The sequence below is a fragment of the Periplaneta americana genome, chromosome 12 (genome assembly GCF_040183065.1).
Source record: "Periplaneta americana isolate PAMFEO1 chromosome 12, P.americana_PAMFEO1_priV1, whole genome shotgun sequence".
In the NCBI taxonomy this organism is placed as follows: Eukaryota; Metazoa; Arthropoda; class Insecta; order Blattodea; family Blattidae; genus Periplaneta; species Periplaneta americana.
In genome coordinates this window covers 164,825,647-164,847,507 of record NC_091128.1, presented here as the reverse complement: position 1 = coordinate 164,847,507, position 21,861 = coordinate 164,825,647, and the positions used below count along the sequence as shown (strand labels likewise).

General features: G+C 36.9%; 1 protein-coding gene across 1 annotated transcript; it reads right to left on the bottom strand.

Moving 5' to 3' along the window:
- Window positions 1–20: 20 nt before the first annotated feature.
- Window positions 21–20,750, bottom strand: PGAP5 (Per1-like protein PGAP5). Its single transcript, XM_069842498.1, has 10 exons — window positions 20,614–20,750; window positions 19,390–19,507; window positions 15,553–15,695; window positions 14,788–14,858; window positions 12,201–12,342; window positions 9,486–9,652; window positions 9,322–9,404; window positions 7,467–7,589; window positions 2,978–3,118; window positions 21–437 (listed from the first exon to the last, which is right to left on the bottom strand). The coding sequence occupies exons 2-10, from the start codon at window positions 19,486–19,488 to the stop codon at window positions 276–278; spliced, it is 1,131 nt and encodes a 376-aa protein (XP_069698599.1). The 5' UTR covers window positions 19,489–19,507; window positions 20,614–20,750; the 3' UTR covers window positions 21–275.
- Between the last annotated feature and the right edge of the window lie 1,111 nt (window positions 20,751–21,861).

Sequence of the window (21,861 nt, the reverse complement as noted above, 5' to 3'; positions counted from 1 at the left end):
AGGGAAATTGTTATGTGTGTTAGGTTGGGAATACTGAATGTGGAATTTTAGACTTTCCGCGGATTGGTTTTGTGCGGAAAACAAACAAATATGCACGATCTCGCACAAAAGTAAAATTCAGTAGAGCTTTTAAAATAATCTGTACACCCAATGTCCTGTAATTGTCTCATCGCTGTCAATTGCAGGTTGTAAAGCCACTCTTGCACTACACATAAATGCTCTCGTTTATAAATATCAGTCTGGAGAAGAATGTACATGTATACCAGCATTGCTTACTAGTTAGTCTTGAACCATCGTGCGCGTCGACATAACCTTCGATACGTGAGCACCAGGCAGCAGGCTATGAGTGCCGCACCAGACATGTACAGCCAGAGGACTGTGGACTCCTGCGGCATGTAGCACTTGGAAATTGCGAAGTTGTTTGGAGAGAAGACAGCCTGCAACAACAACGCAACCACCAAAAGGCTTCCCAATATCATTTGAATGCAAAAGCTGTAACAGAGGGAAAATGGGGAGTGGAAAGACCAGATGGGATGGATGAAATCGATCAGGATATTGACATTTCTATTGAGTGTCTGAAGGTGTGGTCACAGGTCACTACTAATGCAGTGTTACAGTACAAAATATTCCGGTAAATGCAGCATTTTCATTACAAATTTTCAGTTCTTACAATTTAGATGATAAACACATGGCTGCACTCATTTGTTGACAAAATGGTGGAATGAAATGTGCCATAAAAAACTGAAATTATGAAAATATTACATAAAAATACATTATTGTGAAGACTTTATAAATAAAACAGTAAGTATTGCTGCAATTCATTTTAAAATTTTAATAAATTCTTTTCTTCGTATTATTTCGCGAGCGAGTGAGTGAGTGAGTGAGTGAGTGAGTGAGTGAGTGAGTGAGTGTAGGAATAATGGAAGAATGAATGAATGGAAGAATTAATTAATTAATGGAGGAATGAATGAATGAATTAATTGAGGAATGGAGGAATGAATGAATAAATGAATGAATGGAGTGAATGAATGGATGGAGGAATGGATTACTAAATAGAATGAATGAATGACTGAATGAATTAATTAATTAATGGAAGAATGAATCAATGAATGTCATGTATTGTAGGTCTCTATCACCACGGCATGGCGCGTCCTCAGGTTGCGGATAGAGGAGACGGCCTCTAGATATGGAGGGTAGCTGCGAATATATTGAATAAGCAGTCGTGGACAGCCAATAAGGGGAGGTCCTCCAGCTTGGGGGTTGGGCAAAGGGCTAACAACCCATCACCGTAAAAAAACTGCTTGTTACGAATCCCTACAATAAGGCACGTATGGGCGAATCCAGAAATGCATATAGAGTGTTAGTTGGGAGACCGGAGGGAAAAAGACCTTTAGGGAGGCTGAGACGTAGATGGGAGGATAATATTAAAATGGATTTGAGGGAGGTGGGATATGATGATAGAGACTGGATTAATCTTGCACAGGATAGGGACCGATGGCGGGCTTATGTGAGGGCGGCAATGAACCTTCGGGTTCCTTAAAAGCCATTTGTAAGTAAGTAAGTATGAATCAATGAATGGAAGAATGAATGGAGGAATGGATTACTAAATAGAATGAATGAATGGAAGAATGAATCAATGAATGGAGGAATGGATTACTAAATAGAATGAATGAATGAATTAATTAATTAATGGAAGAATGAATCAATGAATGGAGGAATGGATTACTAAATAGAATGAATGGAAGAATGAACCAATGAATGGAGGAATGGATTACTAAATAGAATGAATTAATTAATTAATTAATTAATGGAAGAATGAATCAATGAATGGAGGAATGGATTACTAAATAGAATGAATGGAAGAATGAATCAATGAATGGAGGAATGGATTACTAAATAGAATGAATGAATGAATTAATTAATTAATTAATTAATGGAAGAATTAATCAATGAATGGAGGAATGGATTACTAAATAGAATGAATGGAAGAATGAATCAATGAATGGAGGAATGGATTACTAAATAGAATGAATGAATGAATTAATTAATTGATTAATGGAAGAATGAATCAATGAATGGAGGAATGGATTACTAAATAGAATGAATGGAAGAATGAATCAATGAATGGAGGAATGGATTACTAAATAGAATGAATGAATTAATTAATTAATGGAAGAATGAATCAATGAATGGAGGAATGGATTACTAAATAGAATGAATGAATGAATGAATTAATTAATTAATGGAAGAATGAATCAATGAATGGAGGAATGGATTACTAAATAGAATGAATGGAAGAATTAATCAATGAATGGAGGAATGGATTACTAAATAGAATGAATGAATGGAAGAATGAATCAATGAATGGAGGAATGGATTACTAAATAAAATGAATTAATGAATTAATGAATGGAGGAATGAATCAATGAATGGAGGAATGGATTACTAAATAGAATGAATGAATGAGTGAATGAATGTAAGAATGAATTAATGAATGGAAGAATGTATCAATGAATGGAGGAATGGATTACTAAATAAAATGAATGAATGAATGAATTAATTAATTAATTATTTAATGGAAGAATGAATCAATGAATGGAGGAATGAATCAATGGAAGGATGAATGAATGGAGGAATGAATGACTAAATAGAAGAATGAATGAATAAATGGAAGAAGGAATTAATGAATGGATGAATGAATGAATGAATGAATGAATAAAAGAATGAATGAGTAAAAGAATGTAGGAGTGAAGAAATGAATAACGGAATGGATGAATGAATGAATAAAAGAATGGAGGAATGAAGAAATGAATGAATCAATTAATTAATTAATTAAGTAAGTACAGTATAATGTTCAGATAATATTACATGTGTGGTAACACAATTACTGTTTTGCATAATATAACTGTGTTGTACACACGTTGACACCAAATTAAATTAAAAGCAAATGAAAATAAATTAAATGAATGAAACTTACAAGCATGAAGCTAGGATTATCCTTATTTCTCCAACTGAAAGAAGGCAGAGTCCATTCATGAATGTCTTCCCTGTGTATGCGATGGCACCCATGATGTGTATGCCCAGTCACCACAAGACGGGGCTTCAGTATGTCAAACAGCTGAAAACAATAATCAGCCAAAGTGACAATGAGTCAGCTAGTTTCCTACATCCATCAGGAAAGACATAAAATGTTTTTCTTATAAAATATAATTACATAAGAACTTTATATGGATAGCACGTGTGCTTCCCAACCAAGCAATCTGTGGTTCGATTCCCAGCATGAGTGGAGATTTATCTCCATTACATGGGACAGGGTGTTTGCCTTTTCTCTTATACTTGTCCTGTGACATTTCCATGGTACCCCTACATTATGCTGACCACATGGGAAGGGATGCCCGCATTTTGAGAGTCTAATGTTGGTCCAAAGATATGCCCTTCCCTACTGTCCATCCGAGTGATTATGTCACAGGGTCGTCGAAAGGGGGGAAATCACGCGACAGTTAGTTAACAGTTTTATAATAATAATAATAATAATAATAATAATAATAATAATAATAATAATAATAATAATAATAATATTAATAATAATTACCTAGATTTCCAATTCAGTACAGCAAATATTTTCAGGAAAGAGCCTAATAGTCCAGGCACTAGCCTTTACAGAGAGGCTAGCAGAAACCAGGATGCGACATAACCATTCGGACAGACTGTATTGGATTATTGTTGTTTGCTAATGCTCTCGATTTTGGATTTCTTTTATTTTTCATACAGCATTCCAATAGTACTTTGTTAGCTAGGATAGTGTATCTCCTTGGATTTTGTTTTTTGGTTTGTAAGTCAGTGCAAAAGGAGGAGTTTAAGCAATATAAAGAAAGAAAAAGAAAAGAATTACTTAGGAATACGATATATGGTGATTACTTTCCATGTTAATTTGAACTAAGTTTTTAAATATCTAGCTGACTAGTTTCGGCTTCACTATTGAAGTACTGCGTCTTCTTGTGTTTTCACCCCCCAGTGGGGGTGCGTTTGTGTTGTGTAGTGTGAAGTCGAATAGTGTGTGTGTTCTGAAATTCAGTTGTGTGTTGAGGATTTGTTGTGGGTGTGTTTTTGTGTATCTGTATATTTAGTAATCACCATAAATTGTATTCATAGTGTCAAAAGTTGTGTAAGTAAGATGTATAGAAAAATTAGTTCTATTAATGAGCTATTCCATCTCAAATCGACCGAAATATAGAGAAAATTGACCTTACAATTTTCAAATATAATGAAACTTTTTTTGTACGTAGAGAACTGTGATACAATGCTTTGTGCAAAGTTTGAGGCATCAGAACTTCATAGTGTTTAAATTTAAAATATGTAAATTTATCGCATTTTCATAAAATTAGCAACTTTAAACTGTTGTGGCTCCGAAACCCTTTCACCCAATGATCAAAATCATGGTTTAGTTTGATGCTGAGAAATTAAAGTTTATATTGACATATAAACAGATTTTCTTACTTTTTATGGAAATGGAGAAATTTAGATTTTTCCTCATTAAGATGCCTTTGCCAAGGAAAAATATTTTAAAAATATATGGTTAGATTCCGCATTGAAAATACAAATAAACACATATTTTTTACTGATGGTATGTTGATAAGAAAGTATTGAAAATATCAAATAAAGAAAATAAATAGTACGAGCGTGAACTAACCAGCTGACTGTGAGACGGAAACTAGCCGAGACAAGCAAAGCCAGGAGACAAAAACACGTGATGTGTCGTCTAACAGTGCATGGCTGTGCTAGCTTTATCACAGGTTTTCATAAACACAGGAGTAAAATGACGCCCAACGCTCGCTTATCTTCAGCTCTCGGCCAGTGTGTGCGGTACTGCACTGTTCAAGTCTAGGCGTATGAAAATAATCTATTTAATACCCTCGAAACTTATTGCCATACCACTAAGCAAACAATGCCGCATCCCTCTTAATAATACAAGGTTTTTTCTCAATATTTTTTTACATTTTTACAAATGGCCAAAAAGCCTAAAAGTAAGTAAAATCAGATTATCTGTGTACAATAAAAATAAGGTTTACTTCTCAACATAACCTACCAAATGTCAGCTTCAAAATAAGCTCTCGTTCAATGTTCTGCAGTAAATGGTTCCAGAGTTCTGAGCACTGAAAGAGGCTTGTTTTTATAAAATATGCTAAATTTGTCACTCAATAATACGAAAACTGTTTGACTTTCGATAGTATATTTTTGAAAATGCACTGTCCTCAGGACCTTGTATAAATAGGGAAAAAATTAGAGTATAAAAAATGCGAGGTTTTTTACTGATCGATTTCATATGGAATAGCCCTAATACTGAATGAGATTTCTGAGAGGAATTATAGGTAAAACTAGAATGGCTAAAATAAAAAATGAACAAATTAGAGAAGAAGTAAGAGTTGAACATACTGACATCCTTGGAAGGACAATGATTGAGATTAATCTTGCAGTGTAGGCTTTCACGGCCGGAGTCTATAGATGTAGATTCATTTTCCGGGCTGAGAGGCTGTGGTCTATTAGTTGGTTTTATACCAGACGTTTCGTCTGCAACTGCGGCAGACATCTTCAGTGGAGTGGTATCTGAGGTTGCCTCAGGTACGCCGAGAAGAGTCTTGCGACCTCGGATACCACTCCACTGAAGATGTCTGCCGCAGTTGCAGACGAAACGTCTGGTATAAAACCAACTAATAGACCACGGCCTCTCAGCCCGGAAAATGAATCTACATCTAATGATTGAGAGTGTTTGATCATGTGGAAAAGACAGAAGATGATGGTGACCTAGAAAGGTGCTGGAATCAATAGAAAGAGGAAAGAGACCAAAAGCAGATGGGTGGACAAGGTTTAAAGAAAAAGATTAGAATGATGTAGATGGATCTCAACTGTGGAGGACAGCGGAAAATGGACAGATTTTGAGTCAAACTGATTGGATGGTCAGGATAACATTATAAAAAAGGACAGCCTCATTCAAAATGAAACATATTGTTATCTTTAGGGCTAGGATTTTGATGAAATTGCATTTTTTTTTCTATTAAGTCATAAATATAGCTGCTTTAGTATTTATATGTTATGTGATAAACTGAGTGTTTTAAGACATATTTGTTAGGGCATTTTTTTTGCATTTTTTGCCTGTTTCAACTCATAAGAGCAACTCTTGTTTTATTCGGACATTTTTTAGGCATTTTCTTTTAATTTTCGCCATGAATCCACATTATTAATATAAAATAATGTTTATTTCCTTTGATATCTGTCTACATATTTTGTCCATTAATACCCTCTATTTTTTACTTGGTTATTTAACGACGCTGTATCAACTACGAGGTTATTTAGTGTCGATGGAATTGGTGATAGTGATATGATATTTGGCGAGATGAGGCCGAGGATTCGCCATAGATTACCTGACATTTGTCTTACAGTTGGGAGAAACCTCGGAAAAAAACCAAACCAGATTATCAGCCCAAGCGGGAGTCGAACCACCCGCGACCGAGTGCAACTCCGGTTCGGCAGGCAAGCGCCTTAACGGACCGAGCTACGCCTATGGCTAACACCCATTATTTTGTATAATATTTTAATCGTTTTTCTACACAAATATTGCCAGGCAAAACATCAAAATTCAAAATGGAAAGAATCACTCAAAGATCCAAAACTAATTCCTGATCTACCTCCAAAATCTCCCGTGGCTATGTTTAGATTGATTACTGGTCATGATTGCCTCAGTAAACACCTCCATCGTATTGGAGTACTGAATTCACCTAAATGCTTACTGTGCACCAGAGAAGAGGAAATGGAGATGGAGCACCTGGCTAATTGTGAAACTCTTAGGACATTTGTGGACCTTCCATTAAATATTTGGGAAGCAAGAAGGATGATGACTTCATTGTTAAATCCAGAGCATTACACGCACGCACGCACGCACGCACGCAAACACACAATATTGCCATTTTAACGTAGTACACTCCAACCACCCCTTCAATATAGACTCCTCTATACCTGCTAATTCCGGATAAGAGTGGCCCTTTGGTGAGCTATAGGGAAATTGCATCAGGTAAAATAATTAATTAAAGTGTACCACTTAGAAAAAATTATGTAAAATTAAATAAACTTAAATGTTGGTACTACTCGTAGAATTTAATTTAGTTACTAGTCTAAATATTAAGTAGTACAAAACCTCTTTCCTACTATGCCAATTATGTAAGAACAATTTTTAGGGCATTTTTAAGAACATTTTTGAAAGATTTTTAGATCATAAATGCGTTGTGTTTAGGACATTTTTTTCATTATTTATAGGTCATCAAAATCCTAGCCCTAGTTATCTTACTTAATATTGGACTAGAAAAAAAACTTTAATACTAACTTGAATTAGACTTGCTCTAGAGAAGAATGCTTTAACCTAAACATGGACAGTAAATCATGATACTTGTTGCCTAACTATTCTGAAAACAAACCTGTTCTGAAGACTCTTTGGAGAGACATTCCCACCGCTCACGAAACTTCTGTGTCTTCTCGTCTTCAGGGGCTTGGTCAGGCTCATTGCAGTCCGCATCAGACTCTCGATACATGGGGAAATGCTGTAGGCAGAAGACAAGAATAAAGATACAGTCACACGTCGCTACTTTTGCAGCGCTGCAGTACAAAAAACTGCGCAACTCTCGTACTGCGACGTGTGAACAACGGTGCAACCCGAAAAGTAGCGGCTGCCGAACCTGCTGCCCGCTACTTTTCCATGCTGCGCGTAGCTTAAAAGTACCGACGTGTGAAGAGGGTTCTCACGGTTGCAGCCGCAGCATTTTTCATATCGGTTTTCTTGAAACTTTTTCTGTGGTTGCAACCAGTGTTGCCACCCAAATGTGCCAATGATACTTTTATTGTTTGGATATATTTTAATGTTAGCTGTGATGAAAATAAATTATTTGTAACAGTTATTAAATGCACAACACAGTCTGAGCATAATTGCTGACGATATAATTCACTTTTTTAATTTTCTGTAGTGTAGTTTCAAACAGGAGGGTTGCCAACATTGATCACGTGAATATGCTGCTGGTTATCATTTAAGTATATAGGCGTTTTTAAAAGCTTTATAGTAAAAATAATGTCAATTTCTGAATACTAGATACGACAGAAAAGCAAATAATAGATAAGGAAGCTTTCGCATGAGTTTCTTAATAATGCGAACATAACCACAAAATGTATATTGAGAAGTCAACACGGAGATGGAAACCTGCAGCATGACTGCGGCTGCAAAAGTAGCGCCTTGTGTGTGAACAGACTCGCAACCTCCAGTTGCAACTTTTGCAGCACTCGGGTTGCGCAGCACGAAAAGTAGCATGCAGCGCGCTACTTTTGGCTTACGTGTGAACATGACACGCAACTTTTGCAGCTGCAGTACAAAAGTTGCGCAGCAAAAGTAGCGATGTGTGACCGTATAATTCCACCTCAAGGTACACAATTCTTGTCCTAAATTTTAATTAATATTTCTGACTTTATCACAAAAATACTTATAAAAATACAGGCTGGGACAAAAAACGGAAGATTTTTAAATGAGTAAAAAAATATATATATATATGTTTTATTTAACCAGGCTCGCAACTGCTGAGGTTAAATCAGTGAAGCCGATGTACCAGAATTCTGTCCCGCGGGAGTTCTTTTACATGCCAATAAATCTACTGACATGAGCCTGTCGCATTTACACACACTTAAATGTCACCGACCTGGGCAGGGGTCGAACCCGCAACCTCGGGCACAGAATGCCAGCACTCTGCCGACTGCGTCCCCCAGGCCGACTTTAAATAGTAAAATGAAACTTTAGATAATATTATTTTTATTATATTCAAATATAAAATATAGTACACCATTTGCACGTAATAAAAATGCGCGCACGCACGCACGCACGCACACACACACACACACACACACACACACACACACACACACACACACACACACACACACAGGGTGGAAGTGAAATAACCTTGAAGATTTAAAATTAAATTTACACGAAAACCGTCCACAATATTGAAATACGCCAGAGGGATAAATTATTCTTTATTAGATTTTTTATCGATATGGACAAAAATCACGATCCTACTCGCAATAATTACCGAATAAGAGGGTGTGAAACATTTAAGAAAAACATTTTTTTCTGAAAAGACTATAAACTTTCCACCACTATGATATAGTTTTTTGTTACATACAACATGAGCTATTCGCTCTGAAAATCTGCAAGGCTATTTCACTTCCACCCTGTATCTTATACAGGGTGAGACTATGTAACAAAATGGTGCCAAATACTGATAAACTAACCTGCAGTAAAATGGGGCGACTATACTGGGTCAGATCCATGCCCTTGTCGCATCTGCGCGCTCCCTTTGTACACTGCAATCTCCCTATAAAAATAACACGAAATCAGGCATGAAGGACAGTTATGCATGCAAGGTAGCAACAGCGACTTCCAACAGACGACTCACTGGAGATCTTCTGCAGCTGCAACTCAGCCGGGCGGCACAAGAAGCAGCCATCGCCTTCCATGGCCATGCTGTTCACCAGCACGAAGTGGTTGCCCTTGATGGACACCAGTCTCACTGACTGCGCGTCAAAAGCCGATGAGAAACGTTCATGTAGATATGGGCTGATCCTGTTAACACACCAGTACACCAGTCCTTACTCATGTACGCATATTAATGAGGATTGTTAATAATGTTACGTATAAAGCCTGTGTAAGTAGTAAAATTATGCCATTAGTAATGTCCAGGAAAACAGAGAGGGTTTGGAAATGAACATTAGCTGCTTGTTTATGAGGATGATTTGAATATGTTAGAAGAAAATCCACAAACTATTAGGGAAAAGACGGGAATTTTACTTGAAGAAAGTAATGAGATAGGTTTAGAAGTAAACGGCGAAAAAAGCGAAGTATATGATTATGTCTCGTGACAAGAGCATAGTATCTTATAGAGCACCTTGTTTACGATTCTTTCTTATTTTTAAGAATAATTGTAGTAATAAAAATTACAAATATTTCAAAAGGACCATGGCGGAATAATATTAAAATGGATTTGAGAGAGGTGGGATATTGCAACGGTCGGCCTCTGTTTGACTTGAATAGTTGGTATAAATAATAAGAAAATAATACTTAAACGATAAAGTTTTGGCCTGCCGTCAATCATATGATAGGGTCGATTGTCTCATGAGTGAGGTGGTACAAAAGAAAACACTCAGCATAAATAATCAACTATCTGTTTACATTTATTAATTAGCACTTCCGTTAATTGAATCGTTGAGTTGGAAACGGGGTCATGTCCTGAATAGTAAATTGTTCAGGAGAGACAAAAAAACTCTGGACATGACCCCTTCTCCAACTCAATACTAATCTAATGCACACTTCTGTGGACGGGACATGACTCCTTGTTATACCAAACAATGCGTACAGACATAGCAGTCAGGTATCGCCAATAAACGCCATTTTGAAAAATGATGGACTTGACCCCTTTTCCAACTCACCGATTCAATTGGAGAATGAACAAAAGAATGCAGTAGAAATACAGCCACCTATAACTCCACCAATGCATCGAAACTAGCTTGCCATAATCGTCACTCAACTGGCATTCACCATTACACACAATAGTAACACCATCTATACCCACAGATTGTAAGTATAAGTAACTTGCTAGACAAGTCCAAACTTGTCGGATGTGGCAGGAAGCACTAATACGAAACCAAACACAACCAATGTAAAATATACACTTGACGAATGCCAGCTTATTCGTGAATTACCTAATACTCTGTATGAAATCAAATATACTTCGACTAATCAAAAGAAACATACAATTACTGATGTAGAAAAACCTGTTATGATCCCTGGTAGGCCAGTCTCGAAACCAAATAACAATGGTCTCTCTTCAAGTCTCATGCCTCTGTTATCACACAGCACACCACACCACAGCTCGGCCACGCTTCTGCATGTAGTAAGACACTATCCCCAATCAAGCCCTGGCTACAGCAGTACATGTCCCTGCCCAGACTGGGTTATCCGTGATCCCATCACAGATAGCCGCTAAACAAAAACCCCTCAGCTCTCCACGGCTGTCACACAACCATACTCTTCGAGCGTCGACCCCAGACTGCACCGCGTCAAGCGTCCCTCTCAGGAGAACCGACGCTAATTAATAATTAATGTGAATAGGGGCAATGAAAATCTAATACCCATGTCACGTGATAACTTAAATTGGCTCCTTATACGTGAGAAGTAAGAGACCATGAATGGCGGAAAGAAAACGAGCTATTTATAAAAGGAAGAGGCCTAAAATGGCGGAATAGAATGCCATCTATGAGAAGTAAGGGTAACTAACAAGAAAAATGACATAAATAAGGAAGAAAAAAAGAAAAGAAAGAAAGAAACACAGAGTGCCGAAACAAAACGGCACAATATGATGCTAGGAACTGGATTAAACTTGTTCAGGATAGGGACCAATGGCGGGCTTATGTGAGGGCGGCAATGAACCTTGGGTTCTCTGAAAGCCATTTGTAAGTAACAAAATACTGCAATAAGCAAACATCTTCAATTAAGTTTGTGGTTGGTTAGTTTTTAATGCCAAGCACTTGGCCACTAACAAGGAGGAAGCTGTAACATGCATGTCAAAGATGTGCAGATATGTTGGCTTGGCTTAAAAAATTTACAAGAAGTTACTCTGAAATATTAACTTAAATTTCACTATTTAGGAGGTAAAATAGGAGTGCCATATCTGAAGTACCTACAGTGCCATAAGTTCAGGGGGTTCGAGAATAAGGTTTTTAGGAAAATATTTGGGGCTAAGAGGGATGAAGTTACAGGAGAATGGAGAAAGTTACACAACGCAGAGCTGCACGCATTGTATTCTTCACCTGACATAATTAGAAACATTAAATCCAGACGTTTAAGATGGGCAGGGTATGTAGCATGTATGGGCGAATCCAAAAATACATGTAGAGTGTCATCTGGGAGACCTGAGGGAAAAAGACTTTGGGGAGGTTCAGACATGGGAGGATAATATTAAGAATGGATTTGAATGAGGAGGGATATGATGGTAGAGAATGGATTAATCTTGCTCAGGATAAGGACCGATGATGGGCTTATGTGAGGGTGGCAATGAACCTCTGGGTTCCTTGAAAGTCAGTAAGTAAGAAGCAAGTGCGAAAGCAGAACTTACCCATAATGGAAGCCCACATCATGATTCCCCACAACTACAAACATCTGTGAGCCTGCTGGCACTCTGAACAAGTCGTTGAACCGGTTGACATAGTATGCAAATTCCTTCTCACTGCACCACAAGCCCTCGTCAAACAGATCACCTGCAACACATGCATCAATCAATCAATCAATCAACCAATATTTTTCATGTATCCAACAGGATGCTGATAACATAAGCTCTACTGTAGTCCACTGTAACCTTCAGTTAGGGCTTCTTCTAACAAATAAAGGATACTTATATCATTGTTCAACAAAGATGCCTGTTGCCACTAGCCAGAGTTGGCTGTAGTTAGTACAGAGTTAGAGTTCCCAGACGTCCCATAAAATACGAGATCGTCCCGTTTTTCGTTAATACATCCCGCTGTCCTGATAAAAGTCTTCGGGACAGCTTTCCATCCCGTATTTTAGAGTTATAAACTGAGAAAAAACGGAGAAATTACTATGTCTATTCTATATTACAAATTACAAACATCATTGCAGGTGACTGTAGATGGCTATTATAGAACAATATTATTGTGAGTTTAAAGCAGGGAGATGCAATATCACCTTTACTTTTTAACTTTGCTCTAGATTATGCCATTAGGAAAGTTCAGGATAACACAGAGGGTTTGGATTGAATGGGTTACATCAGCTTCTTGTCTATGCAGATGACGTGAATATGTTAGGGGAAAATCCACAAACGATTAGGGAAAACACGGAAATTCTAGTTGAAGCAAGTAAAGCGATAGAGTTGGAAGTAAATCCCGAAAAGACTAAGTATATGATTATGTCTCGTGACCAGAATATTGTACGAAATGGAACTATAAAAATTTGAGATTTATCTTTCAAAGAGGTGGAAAAATTCAAATATCTTGGAGCAACAGTAACAAACATATATGACACTTGGGAGGAAATTAAACGCAGAAGAAATATGGGAAATGCCTGTTATTATTCACTTGAGAAGCTTTTGTCATCTAGTCTTCTGTCAAAAAATCTGAAAGTTAGAATCTATAAAACAGTTATATTGCCGGTTGTTCTGTATGGTTGTGAAACTTGGACCCACACTTTGAGAGAGGAACATAAGTTAAGGGTGTTTGAGAATAAGGTTCTTAGGAAAATATTTGGGGCTAAGAAGGATGAAGTTACAGGAGAATGGAGAAAGTTACACAACGCAGAACTGCACGCATTGTATTCTTCACCTGACATCATAAGGAACATAAAATCCAGATGTTTGAGATGGGCAGGACATGTAGCACGTATGGGCGAATCCAGAAATGCATATAGAGTGTTAGTTGGGAGGCCGGAGGGAAAAAGACCTTTGGGGAGGCCGAGACATAAGTGGGAAGATAATATTAAAATGGATCTGAGGGAGGTGGGATATGATGGTAGAGACTGGATTAATCTTGCTCAGGACAGGGACCGATGGCGGGCTTATGTGAGGGCGGCAATGAACCTCCGGGTTCCTTAAAAGCCAGTAAGTAAGTATTATTGTGAGTTATTAATTTCTCAAGGCGAGTGATGGCAACACCAAATGTTTAGATGAAGTCTGGGTGGATTTTTTTAAAAGTACTGAAGGAGAACTCAAATTTGAAGAGGGTAGTGGAGTTCATTATGTGCATCCCTGGAACAAATGCGTGTGTCGAAGGATTATTCTCTCGCATGAACGCTTTATAGATGAGAACAATAAATTTTCTGTAAAAACAGTAAAATCAATGCTTGTTGTAAAATCATTCTTCAGTGAGGATTGTGTTGCTTTGCATGACACGATTCTTCAAAATAAACAATTGTTAAGTGAAATTCATTCTTTAGAGAAGTATTGCAAGGCCAAGATGGATTCATTCATAAGAATATTGTCACGTGAGTATCTTGATGTATTTTGTAGCTATTTCTGTAATAACTTAGTAAAAACAATTTGAAAGCAACTTACATAAGGAAGCTTAAACGTAATGCAAATATGCTCCCTAACAATTCTGTTTACTATTCGTTTACTTACCTTTAATTAGTTAGTAAAGGTTTGTATAGTAACTTTACTACACACACACTTTGAAAGATTGGCATATTTGATGGGTGCGCATACTAAACATACTCAGTGATAACCGATAAGTGTCTCGTATTTTTTTCCAATATGTCTGGGAATCCTATACAGAGTCTTCTGTATATAATGTCAAGGGACGTACAGAAACACTGCCTCCTACAGTGCCGTAAGCTCAAACGTTCAAGGGCACTTGTTGGGCATTGCACGCATGTAGTTAACTCAGTCTGTTGAGAGCTACTGAAGGGATTACTCATTCGTGAGTAATGCAGTACAAGGTATTGTTTTTTTTTTAATTGTATGAGAACACCAAAGGGATTACTCATCTGTGTGCAATGTAGTGGAAATTATTGTTTTTTTTTCTAATTTATTGTTTGAGAATGGTGTATAGAAGTGTTCCTAATACTTTTTAAAGGCACGACTCACTTTTGGGCTAACTTCAGTTTGCAAGACACTCTCTACTACCATACCAGTTCTCGAATCTTTATAATTTAAAAGTTAAGTCCTCCAAGGCATAAATATTATACAGACTTACCCAGTACAAAAACAACATCTGGCTTGTGTATCCCCATGGCTGTTTGGAAAGCACGATACATCTGCCATTCTCTGTAAAGACATTAAATTTTCAGATACAATTTTTACATATGTTGTTGTTGTTTTCTAATACCAGGCGTTTGACAATAAAGTCATTTGACCTCTTGCACAGTTCTTTTATTCACCTAAAAATTTATAGATATGAGGAATCACTTCTTAGGCATCAACATAAAATATGTTCTTTCTTCCTTGCCTTCTCTGATAAATATCTTGCTATTCTCTATTCCTAAAATAGAATCAAATATATACGTTCTCCCTTCCTTGCCTTCTCTGATAAAAGACTTGATACTCTCTAGTAAAAAACTAAGATCAAATATATACGTTTCCTCTTCCTTGTCTTCTCTAACAACAATTTTGCTATTTTCTATTACTACAGCTGGCGCCAGCGTTTTTGGCGTGTGTCCTAGAGTATAGTACCCAGTTTGTGAGCATGTTGCTAGTGCAGCTGAGAATGGTACCACTTCCTATACACGTCACATCAGCCATTTGCCAAACACAATTGTCAGACTGACTATTGCAAAGGTAAAACAATCATACTTAACATTCCCATTACTTACTTCACACGCCAAAAACGGTGACGCGGACTGTAAAACAGGATCAAACATATAGATCTCTCGCTTCATTACTAGCTTCGATGATGAGGCTGGAAGAATGACATTGTGCAAAAATAAAAAAATTGACTATTCTTTAGCCACTAAAATCTTACCTCCTCAGTTTGTCAAACCAGTGACCCTTCCGTGAACCTAAAAGATGTGTATCCGCTAGCAGGAGAGCCCGGACTGGTCGTTCATCTTGTCTTAAGTTGATAGTGTTGTCTGACTTACTAGGGTCCAGCTGGGGCCACCAACACTGCATATAAAACATTCATAAAAAATATATGTTACTTACCTATCATCGTTATTCCTGCAACAACTCCTATGTGACATATTTATCGATTTTCAGATTTTTGCTCTATTAAATAGCCTAACTTAAATAGCGATACAGCAAATAATAAAATCTCCTATATGTAATTATATTTCTTTTTTTCGAAAATGTAAGAATTCACAATCCCCTATGTACGGCTGTCATAGGATGAATTAATGTTTTTTTCCTCCTATTGAAAAATTGTATATTTTGCACATAGGAGTTATTGCAGGAACAACGACGATATACACAAAAGGTGTCTGGTTAACCAAACTAACTGGTACCAATGCTTGTTTGGATTAGCAAAATGCTTAGACTGTCTAGTGACTACTTAAAAAAGGTGACAGTAAAAACTGCAGCTTAAGGGGAGAGGATGGTATTTTTTTTAACTTTTTTCCTATTTGGTGTAAAATATTAATTTTTTGTATGTAGAGAGCTCATAGCTGTGGCAACTCAACCAAATAAAAATATTTTGAAAAAAAAAAAAATTATTTGGGTGCTCAAATTTGAAAAAAATATACCCAATACAGGACTGTACTAAAACCGATATATCTAAACCGTTTTTAAAGATAGATTCAAACAGTTTTTTGTAATGTAGCTATTTGCAAAAGCATGTTCTACAAACTGTCTGTAACAGAATTTTGATATTAGTCCCTACGTTTGTAAAATACCGTAAACAATTAAAATTTAATAACAATTTTCTGATTTCCTTTCTTGCAAACAAACGGACGTATTTTTAAAATGAAATCAATTAACAAAATTCTGTTATAGAGACAGGTTTCTCAATAATCTAAAGAATGTGTGTTCTAAATTTCATGCATGTATCTTCAATACTTCAAAAATTATATCCATTTTTGTCTGGCAATGTAGCAAAAAAAAATTAAGTTACCGGAAACCGATAAAAGCAGGCATGTGATTTAAGAATCCATAGCTCAGGAAGTTTAAAAATGACGTCTCAACATCCGATAAGGGCACAAATACCCACAAAATGTTATGTAATGCATTTCCACACATATCAAAGGGTATTTTACAGAAAAAAAATTTTTTTGAAAATTTAATTTACCGGAAACAACAATAAAAGTGGACGATTTAAAAATCCATAACGCAGGAAGTTTAAAAATGGCGACTCAACATCCGATAAGGGCACAAATACCCACAAAATGTTATGCTACGCATTCCACACATATCACAGACTATTTTAAAGAATTTTTTTTAATTTACTCATTTTTCACCAAAAAATACCATCCTCTCCCCTTAAACCCTAAAAACCACTCCAGACAGATTTAATTAGAAGCAGATTATGAAACTGCCGAAAATTTCAGATGAGGAGGAAGATTCCCATTTGCAAAGCAGTTTAAGGTGAAGTTTCTGAGTGGCCCACAGTTGATATCCATAGTTTTTGACACCAAAATTAAAGTGGCAACAAACTTGTAAACAGGGTCATGATGGCTAGGACACAAACAAACTGTGCGTTTCACAATTTCCGAACTCTCTGAAAATTTCCCACAAATTTCAAGGACAAGTCTCTATGAAATTGTTACGGCAAGGTTAGGTTTCCACAAATTTTGTGCACGATGGGTGCTGAAAAATCTCACTGACCACCATAAAGCTCAGACAATGATCTCGGCCTTAATGTTCCTTCAGCGTCAACACAATGATGGTAATCAATTTCTGGACAGATTCGTGACGGGAGATGAGACATGGGTATAGTTCGTGACCAAAAAACAGTCAAAACAGTGGTTACACACCCAAATTTATTGGGTTTTCATTATTTGACTCCAGTTAAATATCTATATCAATTTTCTTTCGTTCTACCAGTTGAATCAATTATCAAATTAGGTGCTGCCATTTTCATGTACAAAGTTATTAACAATTTAATACATAGTAATATTATATTTCAGTTTAATAAAGATATACATACTTATTTAACAAGACAAAAAGACAATATATTTTTTTCTCAGCACAGCTCAGTAACTTATGGAACGAAAGGACATTTTTAACAACAACTTTTAACCAACTTTCTTTAGAATATAGAATTTTACCATATTGCCGGTGTTTTAAGAATTGTTTTAAAAATACGTTTTTGGGAAGATTATTTATTTTAATTCTCAGTTGATTTATTTATATCATGGTTTCAAACTTTTTCTTCTTTCTGCCCAAAACTTTATGTCATCTTATTATTATTTCTTATTTTGCTTTCTTTCTTTGATAAATTCTTGTGTTATTGTTTGTTTTCACAGACAGTAGTTTCATGACTTTTCAATTACATTGTACAACATATGTATGTGTTCCTGTATAGCCCCTACATATGAGTTATACTCATTGGGGCATACTCAATAAATAAAAAAAAATAAAAAAATCCCCAAACAAACCAAAAAAATTCAAATAAACATTGTCGAACCGAAAGATGATGGCTGCAGATTTTTGGGATCAAAAAGGAGTATTGTTGACAGAGTTTATGGTGTCTTTTTTATGTTTTTTTATTTAACGACGCTCGCAACTGCCGAGGTTATATCAGCGTCGCCGGATGTGCCGGAATTTTGTCCCGCAGGAGTTCTTTTACATGCCAGTAAATCTACTGGCATGAGCCTGTCGCATTTAAGCACACTTAAATGCCATCGACCTGGCCCGGGTTCGAACCCGCAACCTTGGGCATAGAAGGCCAGCGCTATACCAACTTGCCAACCAGGTCGACATTTATGGTGTCTGGGATCAAAATAACAGCAGATGTTTATTGTGAAACGCTAAAGAAGCTTCGGAGAGGAATCCAAAACAAATGCCGCGGATTGCTCTCCAAGAGTGTCATTCTTCTCCATGACAATGTGAGGCCCCATACTGCTGCTCGCACAAAGGCTTTATTGGACAAGTACACATGAGAAACTTTCGAACATCCTCCCTACGGTCCAGACTTGGCGCCGAGCGACTACCACCTCTTTCCCAAGATGAAGAACTGGTTAGTCACTCAGTGCTTCAATGACGAGGAGCTCATGGACGGAGTGAAAACCTGGCTGAGTACACTTTCGAACATTCCCCCTACAGTCCAGACTTGGCGCCAAGCGACTACCACCTCTTTCCCAAGATGAATAACTGGTTAGCCACTCAGCACTTCAATGACAATGAGGAGCTCATGGACGGAGTGAAAACCTGGCTGAGTACATTTTCGAACATCCCCCCCTACAGTCCAGACTTGGCACCGAGCAACTACCACCTCTCTCCCAAGATGAAGAACTGGTTAGCCACTCAGCACTTCAATGACAATGAGGAGCTCATGGACGGAGTGAAAACCTGGCTGAGTACACACGCAGTGTCCTTTTTATGAAGAAGGAATACACAAGCTAGTCCCAAGCTATGACAAGTACTTGAATTTATATGGCGACTATGTTGAAAAATAGTGTCACTATCCAGAAACGTTTTCCAGGAAATAAATAGTTTGTAACATTGTTTGTGTTTTTTTTTGTAGCCAATCGGAAGTTGATTTCTGAATAGCCCTCGTATAATGATAAGTTTATGATTATGATTACTGGCATTCTACTGTACATTTATTTTCCTATCAAAAATAACAAATCATGTATTAAGTGTGTTCCACGCAACTTGAAATTATTTTACTGCAAAAACAAGTCAATCTGATCTCCACACCCACCTGAAGTAGGACGATGTAGTAGATGAGGAATTCACAGTAGAAAACAAGCCCTAAAACAGCCACCAGAAACTTCGTGAAGTATGCAAACTTGGGACCCATGTTTCATCTTGTATACAACCTGCAAAGATACCAAACACTGTTAATGCATCTAAATAAATAATTGCAACATAGGCTATCCAAAAGTTCAATGGCTGCTGGTAGAAACATGGCTTCAACTATGGCTTAAAACTTTACAACAAATTAATTTCTCAGTACCCTGTTTTAGCTAACATAAGTACGATTAAATTTAAACTTAAAATTAAAGAAATTATTAAGGGAACTTAACATAGGGTTAGATAATTCATTGTTAAATATTAGGCTTATATACTTGTGAATATTGGTTATAGGCCCTAAACGTTTTCAGTTGTGATTGTTCTTTATCATATAGGCTCTTGTTTTTGTAACATGTGCTATTATATTGCTTATATTGTTTATTGTCTTCTTCTTTCTTCTTATCTACAGTGCAGTTTTGAACTCCCTATCACAAGCCTTTGCTCATATGGGGGTAAATTCTTTAATTTATATTTGTTTTATTTAAATATTTGACATGTTCATTCTTGTTTGATGTATGTAAGGGTTAAACGAGCGTTGAGCGACTTCCGCCGATTTTGGAAGACACAGATGCACTTAGGTTAGTTCAGGCTTTTAATATCCCGTCAAGGTGAAGGTGAAAGCGATTGAGTGTATGTATGTACTTTTAGCCCCGTGAAAGACACGATATTCAATTCGACACAAGACTAAATAGAGTCGGAGCTGTTCTGGAACTTTCGGCAATGAGAAAAATCCAATCACTCGGAATTCAACCCGGGACCTTCCATATTCTAATGAACATCCCTTCATAACTTCCTACTGTCTTTGTCACGTTATTACATTACAAAAACTGAAAGCAACAGATTCAAAGAAATGCAACATCTCCCATCCTTTTACTAGCCTATATTAGGCCTTCTCGATATTTTCTTTATGTAAATTATTCGATATGTATATAAATATATAAAAACAAATTCCAAACGTAAATTCTTTTATCATACACACTGTGCGCTCTTCACTCTTAATGCTATATAAACACTGGTATGTAATTAACGAAAAGAAACCTTGCACATTCAAAAACCACCTAACCTAACCTAGAGTGATTTCTTGGTAAGTGGCTTTGCGACGAAACGACATCAAAATACGTACAGTATATACCTGGATGCAATGTATTTTCGAAACTATACAATTAAACTTCTACACATAATTTTCTTCCAAGTACACTATTCCAATGAAAAATAGTAATTATCTCAATATAATAGGACATGGGCAAACGGTCATAGCGCAACGTAGGCCTACCACATCCAAGATGGACTTGGTAGATCACGTCATAACCACTTGACGGTTATCTCTGTGAATTCTGTGATCAGTCACAGTATAAAAACGGGTGCATTCGAGTGTATTGCAGAGTGTTTATGTTTCTATCTCTCAGGTTACAGTTTACACTTCAGGCAGTAGGTGATAAAAGTATTATCCCTTTCGCGTTATCGTCATCAAATGACGAGAAGCAAGCAGAAGATTATTTCGTATCCCACTTCAGATCACATGCGTGCAAGGACCATTCATTTCATTTAGTGTTCTGCCCAAGGGCAGGTCTTTCACTGCAAATCCGGCTTTCTCCAATCTTTCCTATTATCTGCCTTACCGGTACTCTTCGTTTCCTCATATTATCCATGTACCTTAATGTCGTCTATGATCTGATGACCATCTATTATCTATTTTAGTCCCTCTTCAGGGGAGGGCACGAACTGGGCCTGGCACACAGGCCGCTCGGGTGGGCTCACTATACCACCTGGGATGAAATGGTGTCCATGCCCTAAGGCCTCCCGTGCACCGCCTCCGAACTCCCCTAAGGGTAGGTACACGTTGGAAGAACGATAAACGATAAAAGAAATGAGCTAGCGACGCTTTGGTATTATCAAAGAATCAAGTGTTCATATCGGAGCAACGAGGACGCGGGAAGCGAACATTTTGATTTATCAGTAGAAGATATTCTATATATCCACTTAATGAAAGAAGATATAAAGGAAATATCAGCTGCTAGGCTCAAGTTTAATATAACTTAAATACGTACAAAATTGAACCCGTTTCTCATCCCAAAGGTAGTATAAATTCGTTGTGCTGTGATTGGTTATTGTGATCGATAATGTATCACGAATAAATACACAACTGATCAATTTGCCAATATCTACAACAATTAATTTAATATGCCGAAGTAATAATAAATCTATTAATATTCGGATATATTGATAACCACCGGTCATTATACAGATCAATATTATCTTAATCAGAGATTATATGAACGACAAGAGCGAAGAAAATGGAACTTATCTTTTTCGTCGCTTTTATCGTGTATCTTCGCTTTTATCGTTACTCCAATATGCACACCTCAATGACAATGCATGC